Below are 15,438 nucleotides of genomic sequence, written 5' to 3'. Positions count from 1 at the left end.
AGGATATACCACAAAAATCTAAAGAAATGGAGTAATCACAGCAGTGCTAATGCATAATATGCCTCAGACAGATTACACATGCCACCCTGTGCTCAGCTCCAGTTTTTAGCTGGGTCTTACACCTCTTAAGATAAGACAGTATTGAGCCTTGTAACTGGTTTATAGTAAATAAGTTTCTGGAAGTGAAAGGCAAAAGAAATCAATTCCCATTGCTAGCAGTCACTTTTTAAGAAGTAAAATATTTTTATTTAGACAATCAGTAGCTGTCTTTCAAAGTACTGTGAATCTTTTGCAGTCACCCTTTGATTACCAATATAAATCCTTTCTGGCCTGTTCTACAGCAAACAGAAAAACCCCCATGGACTGAGGATCTCCTTTTGATGTGTTGTATTCTGCTCCTCATTATGCACTAATTTCCTTGTGATAGGCTGGATGTCACAGAAAAGATTGTGTCTTCAACAGGGATTTCTCGGTTGGCTGAGGCCTTTAAAAGCAGAAACATCCTCTGTCGGTAGGTTTTTAATCCCAGAGAGGACTTCCCAAGCTCTAGGTGGCTGGCCGTTTAGGACTCTTTCCGTGACTAAGCACAAACCACCAAAGTGACTGAGAACGATCTGTTAGCTGAGATCCCAGAACCTGGCTTGATCAAGCCACTTTTTCAGTATTGCTGATGATGAGTTTTGACATGAAGAAATGGGCAAAATAATTTTGTTGAGCAGGTTTTCTGAAGTGGCTCTTGAGAGGAGAGTATGACATTCTGCATACCCTAAGCAGATATTTTTTTGGAGAGTTCATTAATCTGGAACTACTTGATCAGTTCTGCAGCTGGTTGTGTTCAACTCAAATGAGCCTTTGCATAGCTTTTGCCACTGCCAGCTGCTGCTGCTGCCACCTTTTGTCTCTCACATCCCAAATTATATTAAAGTTTTAAGATACCCTCCAAAACGGTCTTAGCCTACCCTTTCTCCCCATTTTTTAATAGAAACTCCCTATTTTTTTTATAGAAACAAAAAAAGGTTGGTTGGAACAGACCTTGGGAGGTCATCTAATCCCATCTCATTCTTCAGACAGTACTGGTGACAACACCAGATAGACAAAACCATGACCTTGTCTAACTAAGTCTTGAAAACCTCTGATGCTGGAGATTTCACTGCCTTTCTGGGAAACATGTTCCCAAGGAAAATCTTTTTCCTAATGCCCAACCAGAACTTTCCAAGCTACACTTTCTGGCTATTGCCTTGTGGCACTGTCTGGAACTGCTGAGGTTTGGATCCATCATTCATGCAATTACGAAATTATTGCAGACTGCTCTTAGACTGCTTTTAGTGCCCTCTTATCAGCTTGAATAAATTCAATTGCCTCAACCTCTCCCCACACATTCCCAATGAATTTTTTTGGTTGATTGGTTTGGGGTTTTTGGCTAATGCTGTCTGGAATCTAAAGAAGCGTGTGGGTGGCAGTTTGAGAAGTAAGGGTACTAGTACTGGAATTGCTGTGGGCAGAAGGGGAAAAGAATTTGCTTTAATCCCTTCTGTTACTTGAAAATCTTTTGCTTTCATGGGCATCAACTTAACTTCCAAACTTAATACTGGACACCACATTCCAAATGAGACTGCAGTGTTACACCAGCCTAGGAAAGTGCAAAACACTTAGACTAAACACACTGTCAACAGATGAAGCCTCTCAGAGGATGAATAAAATTATTGACCTGTAAATGATAACTCAAAAGAGCATCTAGAAAAGAGAGGAGAGATGAGGCATATGTAAAGCCTTGAATAGGCAAGGCCACATCGTATAACTCAACCATTAGGAGAAAATAAGTAATTACTTAAATTGATTGCTAGATTAAATAATTTAAAGAAAACCATGAAAAATTTAAATGGTATTTAAGCCATATAAAAACAGTTTAATTTTCCTGATACTTCTGGAGGCTGCAGAATATGATATCTGAAATTGGATAAATGCAGCTGGAGCCTAGAAATTAATGTAAATGTCCCAGCTTTCAGGACACAACACCTAACCTATTCAAGCAGATAGGGCTTTTATTTATTTCCATTTTCATGACAATGTGAGATGAAGTAGAACTGCACCTTGGATTTTGTAAGTGAAATTGTTTTTTCAGGAATCTCTCAAAATACAGCAGAGACATTGGGCAAAATATATTTGCAATGTTAAGTCTTTCAGACATAATTACCATCTCAGCACTAAGGATGGTCTTCCTTATGTATGTTACTAATTAAAAAGGTCATAAAATTAAGTTTAATGATATATTTAAATAAAAGTCCTTTTCTGTTCCACATTAGTAATTACTGCAAAACAAATGCATATTTGTGAAGTTCCTTGAGCTCACTTCCCAGCGTGGCCTCTGCTGTGGGGATATGTATCTATTCCCCAAGACCCCAGCCAGGTATTTTTCCAGTGCTCTCAGCTTTATCTGTGTTACAGTGCTGTGCCAACCTGCACTGGGCCAGCCTGCCTCTGATGGCTCTGGCTGCCACGCTGGTAAGTAACCCTTCTTAACCTGATGGAGCACAGACCAGCCCCTTTCTCATTACCTGCTAATGGTTAACTTTCTTCAGGTTACATCCAGGACAAAAATTTTGTGAGAACAGCAAGGCAGAACAATTTCCCGTTTGCCTATATGTCAGGGCCTTCATTAAATGTTTAATTAATCTGTTTGTGGCGTGATTTTACTTACCATAATTGTGTTGCCCAGCAGGCAAGAGAGAACTGTCCTAATATGTCCCATGTTTGGAATCTGTGCAAGTTCTCCTCCACACTCTTCTCCAATATGATGGCGTTAGGCGCAGAGTACCAGCAGCATATGCTTCCCTTTTTTATCGCATCTGGCAGATAAGAAGTGTTTTTAGACTGTGGCATCTTTTACCAGTGGCGAAGAAGAATTGATCTGGAATTGTTGGTTAATTGAGAGTAGCTGGGAAGTGCCTGCATTGGTTTAAGGGGTGTTGTTTAGGATCTTCAAATGAACTGTGAGAAACTGGAGAGATACTATTGTCAGGACACACTTGTGTGAAAAGAGACTCCTGAGATCATTCATTCCTCAGTGGTGTTGTCTCCCACCTTAAGTATTAATGATTCTGACACTGATGCTACCTGGAGTAGTAGTTAGATGGCTCAGGGCCTGCTTGATTTCAAGTTGTTCCAGTATAAAAACTGTAATCTTGTGCACCCACTCGTTAAAAGCAAATGAGAGTGAAGTGCAAAGCTGTGCAATTCCTTGCTCTCGGCCCAACATCAAGCAAAATGGATAGCGTAAAGAGCACATCAGGAAGCACAAGACTTAATATATCAGACCTGCAGGCATCTAGGAAGCCTTTTCACATTGTGTAACTGAAGTACAGTTGGAAAAGCACAGACAGACAAGACTGGTCATTATTCTATTTTAAGAGACACTGTCTGTCTTTGTAATAGTATTATACAGAGTGACCTAAATCCCAGTAGCAATGTTATTGTAATATGCCATCTAGAATGAGGGTGAAAAGGGCATCGTCCTGTGCAGAGGGAGTGTATATTACACTCTCAAAGGAGAGCAGAGCTGCTGTTTCTGGGTGGAGTATCCCAAAGCCTATGGAGAAGGCTGAGTGAGTGGACAGGCTGGTTTCAGCCAGCCAGTACACTTGGGAAAGTATTTTCTTCTGAATAGTTCCAGGACTAGGTAACTGAGCTTTGCCATCTTCTGTTTAAAGTGATTTGAAGAAAACAAAATTTCCAGCCAACAAACCCTGTGTTTTCACCTGCTGTTTGTAAAACAGGAGTCAAAACAGCAATGTCAAATGCCACCTGAAAAGAGGCCAAATGAGAAATGGGTTCCCCATCGCAAAAGGAGGTCCCCTCAGGTTCCACCATCCCTACGCCCTATCTCTACCCTTGAGAGCAAAGCCTGGAGGCTTTCCTTCCTTGCTCCAGATGAAAAAGCCAAGGAGATTCCAGAGAGGAGGAGGAAGAGACCTAAACCCCTCTATAAGTGCTTCAGCTTCGATGATGTTTGGGTGGAGAGGAGCCAAAAAAGGAAGCTAGAGAAGGAGACACAGCCAGAGAGAGGGATTCAATTGCGACACCTCCCAGAGGACCAGTTAAACGTAAGAAACCATACACTGTCCTGCTCATTCTCTGGCGCTGTCTTCCTCTCTGCTCCGGCTGCTTCTTTCTACTGCCATCATATTCCTGTCCTTGCACTTTGTCTGGTACCAGTTCTGCCTGCTTTTCTTCGAGCTCAGTGGTCTGCAGAGACTAATGAAACACTGAACTGGTCCATAAGTGATGATCTCTAAAGGTGGTGGTTTGTTTAGTCACTCTAAGTGAGCAGTTCTTGCCGTGTGCCGCGTTAAACAACAGAATGTAAGAGCATCTGATTGCTCTGTGAGCTGGGAGATAGGGAGGGCAGGGAGCAAATCAAAGTAGCCTTAAATCAATATAAATTAAACTGATGAAATCTCATTCCGTGCCCCGTGGCATTGCTGTATCACTTTACCAAGGGACTTCTAAATTAGACTTCCCTTGTATCTGAGGCCAACTCCACACTTCCCACTGAGGCAAATTCCTGCTGTAAATGTCTGAGAGAGCACTGCCATTGGAGATTTAGCTATTAGTATTCTCTCTGCCAGGGGAGATTTTTAGATCAGCATAATGATTGCTTGTGACAAACTTTGTGGCTGTTGTGACTCACACTGATGGCATCTGTTACTCTTGGATCCAGAACTAAGGTCGGTTCCTTTCAGGGAGAGCCATGAATCTGTATCCAAGAGCCAAATTTAGCCTTCATACATAAAAAAGAACTTCTGGGGAAAAAGGACATGAGATAGAGGGACACTCTATGCAGCATCTGATGATAATATGGAGGAAGCTTCTGAGCAAGCTTGAAATCAAGTAGCAGATACTTAAATAAAAGCTTTCCTCAGGGTTTTCTGTTTTGATCTGTTATTTGCATTTTCTTCCCTTTGTTGTCCTGGTTGCCTGTTTCTAGTTGCTGTTGCATCAAAATGACAACATTTGAGGGGAGCTGAGTCCCCAGTCCTGTCACCACTTCAGCATGTGCTTGAGCTTATGTGCACAAATAGTTCTCTGGATGGCCAGGGGAAACATTCACCTGACACAGCTCAGCTTGTCTGCTGTGGCTTGCTGGGAGTAAAGCTGCTGCCTCACACCTCTCTGCCTGGGAGAGCCTCCTGTCAAAGCTAACTGACATCTGGGACACCGAGCCAGGCCAATTCCAGGAACAGGTTTTCTGAAAACCCACCCACTGTTCTCCCCTTCTCAAGAAAAAGGGCTAAAAAATCTGTGCTATTTTATATTTGTCAGGGCTCTTCAAAACAAAACTTCACCAGCTGATGCCTGAATGAGTGCTGGGTGTGATTCTGTGATACGTTGCCGAGACTCAGTTCAGTGAGGATGCTTTGCTGGCTCAGCCCCACTACTACCTATGTGCTGAAAATGCTCCTGAGGCCTGTGTATGTTAAAAGGATTTAAAAATTCTAAACAGAAATTGTGTTACTTTTCTACCTTGTTTGGAGTTCTGAGAGCTTAGTGCTGTATAGGCATGAAACAAGCTAGGGAAAACGAATCCCTGGCTTACATAAGCTCATTGATAAACAGAAGCCAGTAAAACTTCATAAAAATATTTCTTATAATTCCTTGACAAGCACAAATAGTGATAGAAATCTAGCCCATGCTGCAGGGTATGTTAGCCAGCACTGAGACCATTAGTGCTTCTAAGAGGAGCAACCAGTTACCTCGATAGCTTCTCCTAGAGCCATCAGATCACACAGCTTGGATGCTGTCTGTCTTGCTGATTGACTGCACATTTTGATGTCGCCAAAAATCCAGCTTCTCCTTTAAGCATTTCCACCCTTATTTTCTGGTGCAAACTTACCTCTACATTGTGATCAGCTGCGTAATGGTTTGCAGCTGCCCCTGTGCCCGTTGAGGTCCCTCACTTAACATCATCTGCCTGTGGGGCTCATGGGCCTGAGTTACTTTTCTGGTTCATTCTTTGGGTAGTAGAGGTGAGTAGAAGATATTTAGTAGTATGTAGGTAGTTCGTTATTTTTCTTTTTACTGTTTCTGTTGATTTAAGCGTGTTACGTCAGTTATTGACGCTTTTTGGCTTTGTGGGCTGGCCAAGAGAACACAATGCTAAGTTTTATTACAAGAACTGTTGGGATTCAAGGGCTATTTACTGTATGCCCATATAACTGCATTTCTTGGCTTATAATTTTTATTTATAATAGTCATAGTGTAGTTTCTTTTTCCTGATGTGTTTTATTCTGTCTTTGCAATGCTATATTCCTGTAATAATGCTGGCTTATTCATACTCCCAATGTGGTGGGAGTGCTGTCGCAAGCTGCAGTGTTTGAGGGCGGTTTTAGAAGGATGCTAAATCCCTTTTTGTAAGGGGAAGTAAATTATCACAAAAGAAGCTTTATAAGATGTTCATTGTCTATTGTGTTTTTGTGACTGGATCAAGGCAACTGTATGGGGCTTTGGAGATCTGAAATTGCAAGTCTGATGTTTTCTGACACATGGCTGCCTTGGGATGTGTGGCTTCAGTTATGACAAGTCATATTAAGTCAAGATCAGGTCAGCTTATAAGGTGATGTAATGCTGCAATATTGTGGAAATAACTTAATAGATCAGACAAGGGAGGAATTCTTCATTTCTCCAGTGCTAATTTCTGATACTGCTCTATCATTCAGATCAATGTGCACAAATGACTATAGTGGTAATAAGAAGCTATTCTGAAGGGTGCCCTGGTGAGGCCACATCTGGAGCGCTGTGTCCAATTCTGGCCCCCCTGGTTCAAGAGAGACAGGGAACTACTGGAGACGGTCTGGGGTAGGGGTGGGGAGGGGAGGCTATGGAGATGATGAGGGAACTGGAGCTTCTCCCTTATGAAGAAAGGCTGAGAGACCTGGGCCTGCTTAGTCTGGAGAAAGGAAGACTGAGAGGGGATCTTTATCAGTCTATAAATATCTTAAGGGTGATCGTCAAGAGGACAGAGCCAGGCTTTTTTCAGTAGTGCCCAGCGACAGGACAAAAGGCAATGGAAACAAACTGCAACACAGGGAGTTTCATCTGAACATGGGGAAAAATTTCTTTACTGACTATTCTGTGATTCAGAGGGAGATGGATAAACAGTCAGGAAACTACCTATAAACTGAAAAATAACCCCTTGAAATACTAGTCCTAAACAATTCTATATACTGGTCTTTTTTTGCTTAGGTCCAGTAAGTTACCCATCTGCTTTAAATGGGAACAGACTGTGTAAATTCCTAGAGTCAAACTCAAAGCTTCACCCAGCTGTCCCTTATGATGAAATGCTGCCAGTAGCAAGCTGAGCAGAGTCTGATCTTGTACCTTAAAGCGTTAATGTTAACTGGTCCTGGCAAGCCTTTGAAGGTAACACACACTCTCTCCAGAAGTGGAAAAAAAGAAAATCACACGGCAGTGCATGAATCTGTTTTCTTTTGCACGGCCATAGGCTTTGCCCTTCACATGGTGATGGGTTTCGTGGTGTAGCCTGGGGTCCTCTTACTTACTTTTAATGCAGTATAAATTCCCTAGCTGAAGCAGAGACAATGCCCCAAACCACTGATACATGTAATGCTGTAATGGCAATGGGCTCTGTTATGGGAATTATTGCAAAAATTGTTTTAGTGATGTCACTGAACCGCCTGTCTGCCCCCATCATGCTCTTTCTTGTTTTGACAAAACCTTCGAGCCTGACTGTTGAGCTTGTGATGCCTCTCCAGTGCGCAGCAATAGAAGCACAGACATGGCCTCTACATGCATTTTTTAGAGCACAGTTTATGCACTGCCAAATTGGAGAGATTCCTGAAAGGCCCATCAGGGGACTATACCCAGAGTGAGTATAATGCAGAAAAAGTTCTCGCTTTTATTTTGAAAGAGAAATGAGAAACAGTGAAAAATAGATCTTTAGCTTGTTGCCCTGAATATGACTCCTGGAAATCTGATTTTACCCCATCTGAAGTAATATAAAATTAAGTTTTGCTGTGTGCTACCATGATTATGAGCACTGTGGGCACCTTGGGTACACTTCAAGAGGGTAATAAATGCACTTTGGAGAGGGGATTGAATGAGACAAGTCTCCCCCTATTATGCACCTGACAAGGCACAGACACACGACAGGGGTAAATGCCTCTCCCAGGGACTGAACTGCTGTGTGTAAAAACATAGAAATACCCCCCTGAACCTATAGCAGAAAACGTAGAGAGGGTCTTTAATATACCCTGGTCCATCATTTCCCCCCGCTCCCTTGTAGATTGGGGAAAACCTTGCCCATGTGTTACGAACATCTCTGAAAATGCTTCTTCTGACTTTGGGTTGTACAGGCCTGGCTCCCATGCTATAGAAATCAAACAATGCCTGTACCTGAAATTTGCTCTGATGTCCTGGGGATTAATAAGAATGAAACCTGCCATTTTTATTGTAACAACCCTAAGGCAATATTCTGCTTCCTAGTCTTAAACAGAGCAATAATGCTTCCTATCACCTTTCATGTAAATAACCTAGACTTTACCCTTGGCATTTTCAGAACTGTAGCCCAGTAAATTGTCTGTTTTGCTTGATTTCATTGTCATTGGAAGAGCATGTGCTCCCACTGGGGCTTTGCTGTGACTCTTCTAGAAAACCAGACGCTGCTCAGGTTAATTTGAAGAGGGTTCACATGTCCCTCAGGAGATGGTGATTTGTGCCAAAGTATTGGCAGTGTTTTCTTTGTTTTAGGAAAGTAAGTCCAAGAAGAATAAAGCAAACCAGGCACGGAGCAGCAGCACTATGTGCTGCTTGGGCATCGTGCGGCTATTCAGTGGGCTTAGTTTTCTGTTTAGTTTTGGAAGGATGTTTTGACTAATCGCCACCTTCTAACGAAGAGGCTTCAGTGTTAAGGCTAGTCAGCAGACCCTATGCTGATGGGACGTAGTGTGGGCTGGTAGAGGGAAGGAAAGATCCCAGATAAAGTACTAGATGCCAATATACCAAACTTCAGGTTCAGTGAAGGATGGATATGTTGTGACTGAATGTCACAGCAGCAAAAGGAACAGGCGGTAACAGTACACAGAGGAAAAATGGCTACACCCATGGGACCGATGCTTACTGACCAGCTGATCTCCCAGTTACTTGTGGTTACTGGTATTTTCTGTGTGTGCCAGCTCTAGGCGGTACGGGGGAGAAAAGAGAGAAGGAAAAAAAGGAATAAAAGCATATATGCATTAAGTACTACAAGTTTCAGTGACTTTGACTACAATCTGTATTGCTCATTGTCAGATGATCTGTATTCTTGTGGTATCATGCCCAATATCTTGTGATTCCCTGGTGAAGTAGCAGGCGAATGCTGGTCTTGTTTCCCCATCTGTTTCAGGGTGGATGAGAGGAGACAGAAAATACTGAAAGTTTGTTAGTGTGTCAAGATTGGCAGAAAATACTGGGTTTGACATAGAAAAGGAGAACAAGCTTGTTTACATTTTGGATTTTGTTGATAAATCTTCTTTAAAAAATCTTTCAGTGAATGTCTGCGTGAGAGAGTGCGTTGGTCTGTGTATGGGTGGAGTATCTTTGTGGCAGTGGTTTGTATGATTTTGATTCCTTAAAAAAAATAATCTTGTATTTTTGTTTATTTTAAGCCTGACTTATTGAGGCATTAGAGGTCATGAGTTGTGTGTATGTATCTGTATGTTTCCCCCCTTAAACCAGCAGAAGTTATTAATTCAATGAGATCTGGCAATGGTACAGAGCTTTCAAAGTTTTGTAAAGTTATGTAAGTCTTTTAAAGAAAAGAGAGAGTTATCTTATTTATACCTTTAATTGAAGGAAAGAATGTTGTGTTATCCATGTCCTGTATGGCTGGGGACTGATACCAATAAATCTCTGAAGGGAAAAGCTTTATTTAAGTGTAAAATTCCAGAACAGGAATTTAGTCATAAAGTTGTAGGAAAGGGCTCTGTAGCTGAGGGGATGACTTGTTGGAGTGATATGCTTCCCCCTCTCACTAGATACACTTCATAAGAAGGAGCGAAACTTTCTATAAATGTAGGTATATGTGGTAGTATGTGAAGTATGAGTCCAGTACTTGGTTATCCGTTTCTTCTTTTCTTATTTCCTTTCAGTTTTCCCTGCCTTCTCACTGTTTTCTAACCGCTCTAGCCATAATCATCCACATGTCTACTAATGTACTACTTACATGAGCAGGCATCAGAGGTGGAAAGAGGTGCTCAGTGATGAATACTGTATTTTGTCCTGCAGGGCATCTAAGTTTAATGTTTGTTGTCTTTGTTTTCCCACTCTTGTTGCAGGCTGGAAGAAGTCCATCCATCACATCTGCTGTTGCCTTTGACGTCCTACCACTGAAACTGCACCCATTTTCCCAGAGCACTCCGACAGGCTTAGACTGTGTGGGCTGGAAACGGCACATCTCTCCTGGTGTGTACACTAGTCTTAGTTGGACATAAATTTTGAGAGAATTTAGCTTTGGTGTATTGAGTATGGAAACTATGTGATAAGCATTCTAATCTATTTATGTTGAATGCTGCATCCATGCCTGAGCAGAAATCTGCTTTAGAGTTAATTCTTTCATGTGCTTTTCATATTCTTGTTTGTTTTCTCCCTGAGTGAATAACCAGGGTGCTGTTTAAAGGCAGTGGTCAGCTTTCTAGCAGAGAAAAGATCACTAATGGTGATGGTAGTCTGCTTGATATAGAAACATTGTGTTGTCTCATGAGAACTCTGTCTCATCTAGGTTGATGTCATATATATCACAAACTTGGAATTAGGTTTCTGCAGATGAAACAGACTCTCTGCCTTTGTTTGCTGGAGACCACTACGGTGGGTATGGTGAGGTTCCTCTCAACATGCTAATTAGGCACTAAAGCAACCAAGTGAGCCCCTAGAGTTAGAAGTTTCCTGTACTTTAAATAAATCATCTTAAGGAACATGTATGCTGTATTTTCATGAGGAATGTGTATGAAGTTATCATGTCTGCTTCCTTTCCAATGACTGATGCTTTCTCAGAATTAAAATGTAAGTCACGCAGATTATTAAACAGACATATCTTTGCCAGGTTTTTAAATTCTCCATCTGACAGTGCCTGCCCAAACCTTGCAGATATCTCTATCATAGCACTTTGGAGTGGAACAAGAAAAGCAGACTGGAGAGGAGTTGTTTGGTGGGTAAGAATCAAGCCAGGAAAAGCCAACCACAGTTGGGTGCTAAGCGGCCATTTCTCCCTTAGAAAGTCTCTTTGTACCATCGATTAAACACTACTGGAATTATCTAATTAAGGGACCATAACATTGTGCTAATTATGTCAGAGTTGAATGTTCATAATATTTTGCCAAGCATAACTGGTTTACTTTCTGACACTTCGTACAACTTGTGCACAGAGTCATGAGATTTGATCTGGAAATAAGAAAACAAACTACTTACTATCCTGATGTCAAGAGCTCTGCCTCTGCTCTCTCAGCACTGAGGGCTTTGATCACTTGCTGTCACAAGCATCTGGTGTTGCCCCAACACTTAAGACCAGCTCCTTGGCAGAACTGAAAGAGATGCAGCTTTGCTCCTTGGAAATCCCAGGTGGAAACTTATCATTGTCAAGTTGTCCATGCATCTCTGACGTTAGCTGAAATCTCTGAGTGCCACTGTCATAGAAGTAAATTCTGAGTCTGAGCTGATACAAATTTCATGATAGTTCCCAACAGGGACCTGAGGGATTTAAAAAATATATATATGAATTTTGGAGAGTGAACAGGGGGAGTAAATGTAGATTGCCCAGGCGGTAGTGCTGTATGTGTTTATATGCCATCTAGAATTTGGCATGAAATCTGAATCATCTACAATTCCTACAATATTCCTGAGGTAGGTACAAGTGAATTTGATACCACAGCCTAAGCCTGGGTGTCAAGAATTTCTGTGTAAATGTAGCAAAACAAATCAAATACAGCAGAACCCCTTTTTGACCACCAAAACCAGGCTCCTGGGAGAGAAAACTGACCAACAGAGGAAGCGCTGTAATGCTTCTACCACAGCCGTCTCTGCTAGCTGCTGCTGGTGGGCTTCATGTGAAGCATTTCGGAGGTGATCAGTGTGTGCATGTGTACTTCCTGTGGTAGGATGTGGAAGGGAAGAAAACTGCGAATTACTGAAGCAATACTCTTCAAGTTGTTGGATCAGTGTAAGGATTGGGAATGTCTTTGAGGCAGCAGTCGTGCAGCAGAATGCCCTCTTTGATTCTTGCACAGCTTTGTTGTGATACCTGTTGCTTTTGACAGAGCTGTGGGTCATTTAAAATAAACATAAAATTAAATGATGAATCCATTTAATTTTAAGTTTCCTAACTCTAAAGCTGCAACTACTTGTATTAATGATCCTAGCATATGCCTTAATCATAAAAGACACTGGATATGAAAGTACTGTGCAATATGCAGTGGTACTATACACTTCCACATTGAAAATCTGGATAAAATTCTTACTCCCAAAGTCTGTACTGGGTCACCTCGTGCAGGGAATGCTGCAGAGGCTGTGAGGGATGGGGTATTTTGGTGCCCTCTCTAGTTCTTCAGGTATGAAAGGGTGGCTGTCATGATCCCAGCCCAGAAGGTGCCGTGTGTAGCTGTGAGACCTCTGTGGTGCACCTACCTGTCGCCTGAGGGCAAGAGCTTAGCTGGGCACAAACTTGCTATTTTAGGTGAGGCAACCTGTTCCCAACTAGAGCATACCGCAAGTGCTGGGAGATCTTCATTTTAATGTTGTATCTGCTGTGCTCATTAGCTTCCTCTGACACTGCTCTCTGCCTTTATGTCATGCCAGGAGAAATGAGGCAGGCTCAGACCTGTTATTTGGGTATCCCGGCAGCTGGGATCAGGCATAGCGAGGTGCTTTTTGTTGCTGATCAAGTTTTGCAGACTGCCATCCTGTCGCCTCTTCTGTCCAGAGCAGCCACTTGATAAAACTGTAAGGAACCAGTAGGTGGCTCTAACATCTGTGAAATAAAGAGCCGCTAAGCTGGTGCTAATCTCCCGATTCAGTGAAGACCGAATGAGTCTTGAGCCTCCTCCAAAGAAGTGTAGAGGCTGAACACCCCCACTAATACGTGTGCACATACACATGCACCTGCGAGCTTAGTAAAGTTAACTGTCTTGTTCAAACATCAGGAACGTTTGAACACTTTGGAAGGACCTTCTTGGCTGCACCATGCACTTTGGCAGGTAGTGTTGAAGATCAAGTGCGTTTCCTTTAGTTGCCTGGTTATGCCCGCATCTTCATTTGTACCTTGCGGTATGTATCTGCTCCTCACCACCTGGTTTGCTGCAGTGTTTGAATAGGCTGAGCTAGAGTGAAAGACCAGCATAGGAAACAAGCCACTTTTAATGTAGATATGGCAATGTCGTTCTGCTTTTTGGCAGCCTCTGAAGATCTTGAGAGACCTTTTGACCCAGGAGTTGCCCCAGGAAAGGGGTGAGAGGGAAGAGCCCAAAATGGACTGGAGTGAGCAGTGGTAGAATAGCAAGATTTTGGTTTAAAGCAGTGGACCATCGTGTTTTTCTTTAGGCTATTTTGCCTATCATCTCCTTCCTCATCTTTCTCCTGATATCTGTTTATGGTAACCTGAAGGTGTTGCCTAAAATTGGGGACATGTCTGGGAAGCTGTTTGGACAGTGAATGCAGCTGTGAGAATGTAGCAGCTGGGCTGACGAGCTGGGTGTGGGAGCTACTATCTCCCAGGCGTAGAGCAGAGGGAACTTCTTCTGAGGAGGTGCTGTCATCTCTGAGCTTTTTTAAAGGGACTTTTCAGCAGTGGACAATCACAAGGTGACACAGGCAGTTGTCTGAGAGTTAGAGGTGTAGTTCCTTGAAGTCCCTACTCTTGCCGCTGTCTGTGCTTCTCAGCTAGAGACTTTTCTATTCTTGTGCCTGCCCTTGTTACACCTTCTCCCAGATGTTTCCCCCATGCTACCTCTCAGACAATCTGTGAAAGTTTAGGATAGGGCCACACATATGAACATACAACTGTAAGCCTTCGGCCTTTGTCATCCTCATAGAGGGAGAAACTTGTAACTAGTGTGTGACAAGATCGCGTTTGTAGCATGGTATCACAGATCTTAAACCTGTATTATTTAAAATCTTTATTTAAATGCAGACTGAATCTTTTTGGCAACTTTCCCTCTGTCTTGTCAGATTTAAACAGCCTGAGATTTTTCCATTTCCTGCTATCAGATATCTACAAGAGATGCCCTGGAGTTCTACCACAGTGCGGGTGTTGGTTATGCCAACCAGAGAGGCATGAATTCATTCTGACTGATGTGTACTGACGCTGAGCATGCTGGTGGCCTTGGAAATCTCACACAAGCTGTAAGGATAGGCAAGCCAAGTTCTCAGAGGCTGAATCTTTTGTGGATAGTCTGGAAAACACTGACCACTTAGTGATACTGAGTTATGCTCTGGCCTCGCTGGTATAGCGGAAAGTATTTCTCAGAGGCAGAGGGACTGTTTGTTTACTCAACATCACGTGGCCAACTTTCATCTTCTTTTCCCAGCTATAGATGGGCTGTTAAGCTCACACTTGGCAACAGTTAATGTGAAGATGTTTGACAGCCACTGGAGAAATCTATTCAAGAGGGAAAATATTAGCTTAATAACAGGATTTCATTATGTCTTATAAATATTTAGCAGTCCTGTAGTTCAGCGAAATAACAAGCTGAGCTATTTATTCCATTTTTGTCATTTTAGTTCTTGAAGGGACACAGAAAAAAGTGGTATGCAAGTGCGCAGCAGTGTATCATTTTAGCTGTAGTATGAAATGGCCGTTGTATCCTCATGAACCCATGGAAGTACCATTGAATTCAAGTGGCTAAAAAGTAGTCGTGTTGCCTACTGTATTTTTTCACTTTGTACTGAATCACAGCAAAATTAGACCCGCTGTGTCAATCTTGATTCTGTTTAACCACAGCCACATGTATTTGTGCTGTGAGGTCTCTGATAACATGTGCTTACTCAAAGATTTTCATCCAACCTTAAAAGCTGGGCCAAGTGATGGCTGAGTTCCTGAAAATTTGTCCTAGCAAGTTGGGTGGGATTGTATGTATTAGCTACTGAGGTGAAAGATTTAGCATACGAATAAAAACTTTCCATAGGGCAAAGAGTATAAAAGAAGATCCTAGCAAATCCTTAATGATTCTGGCAATCGCTCTTCAAAGCTATGAGACCACAGGAGAACCCAACAGAGACAAAAAAATCCAGCAGATGTTTAGGATCAGGCTGTCCAAGGCTCGAGCTGGCTTGACTACATTGATTACATTGATCAGGCTGTGCAATGAGATCCTTCATCTGTAGTTGGAGTTTGACAGCAGTTTTAGCTGACTACTCTCTCTAGTGTCACAGATAAAAATTATCTATGTAGATTTAACA

The 15,438-nt window shown here is 42.3% G+C and overlaps 1 protein-coding gene across 3 annotated transcripts in view; it reads left to right on the top strand.

Moving 5' to 3' along the window:
* The window catches only part of ARHGEF4 (Rho guanine nucleotide exchange factor 4), a 228,035-nt gene that overhangs the window by 106,938 nt on the left and 105,659 nt on the right, over positions 1-15,438 (top strand). For 2 of the 3 annotated variants that reach the window (XM_027808893.2, XM_027808894.2), the window contains 2 exons: positions 3,774-4,100; positions 10,329-10,455. In XM_027808893.2, the coding sequence (XP_027664694.2) occupies positions 3,774-4,100; positions 10,329-10,455 (454 nt within the window). The remainder of the gene's footprint in view (positions 1-3,773; positions 4,101-10,328; positions 10,456-15,438) is intronic. The other variant, XM_027808895.2, reaches the window with a different exon arrangement.

The sequence above is a fragment of the Falco cherrug genome, chromosome 11 (genome assembly GCF_023634085.1).
Source record: "Falco cherrug isolate bFalChe1 chromosome 11, bFalChe1.pri, whole genome shotgun sequence".
Classification (NCBI taxonomy): domain Eukaryota; kingdom Metazoa; phylum Chordata; class Aves; order Falconiformes; family Falconidae; genus Falco; species Falco cherrug.
This window is presented reverse-complemented; position numbering and strand designations above follow the sequence as displayed.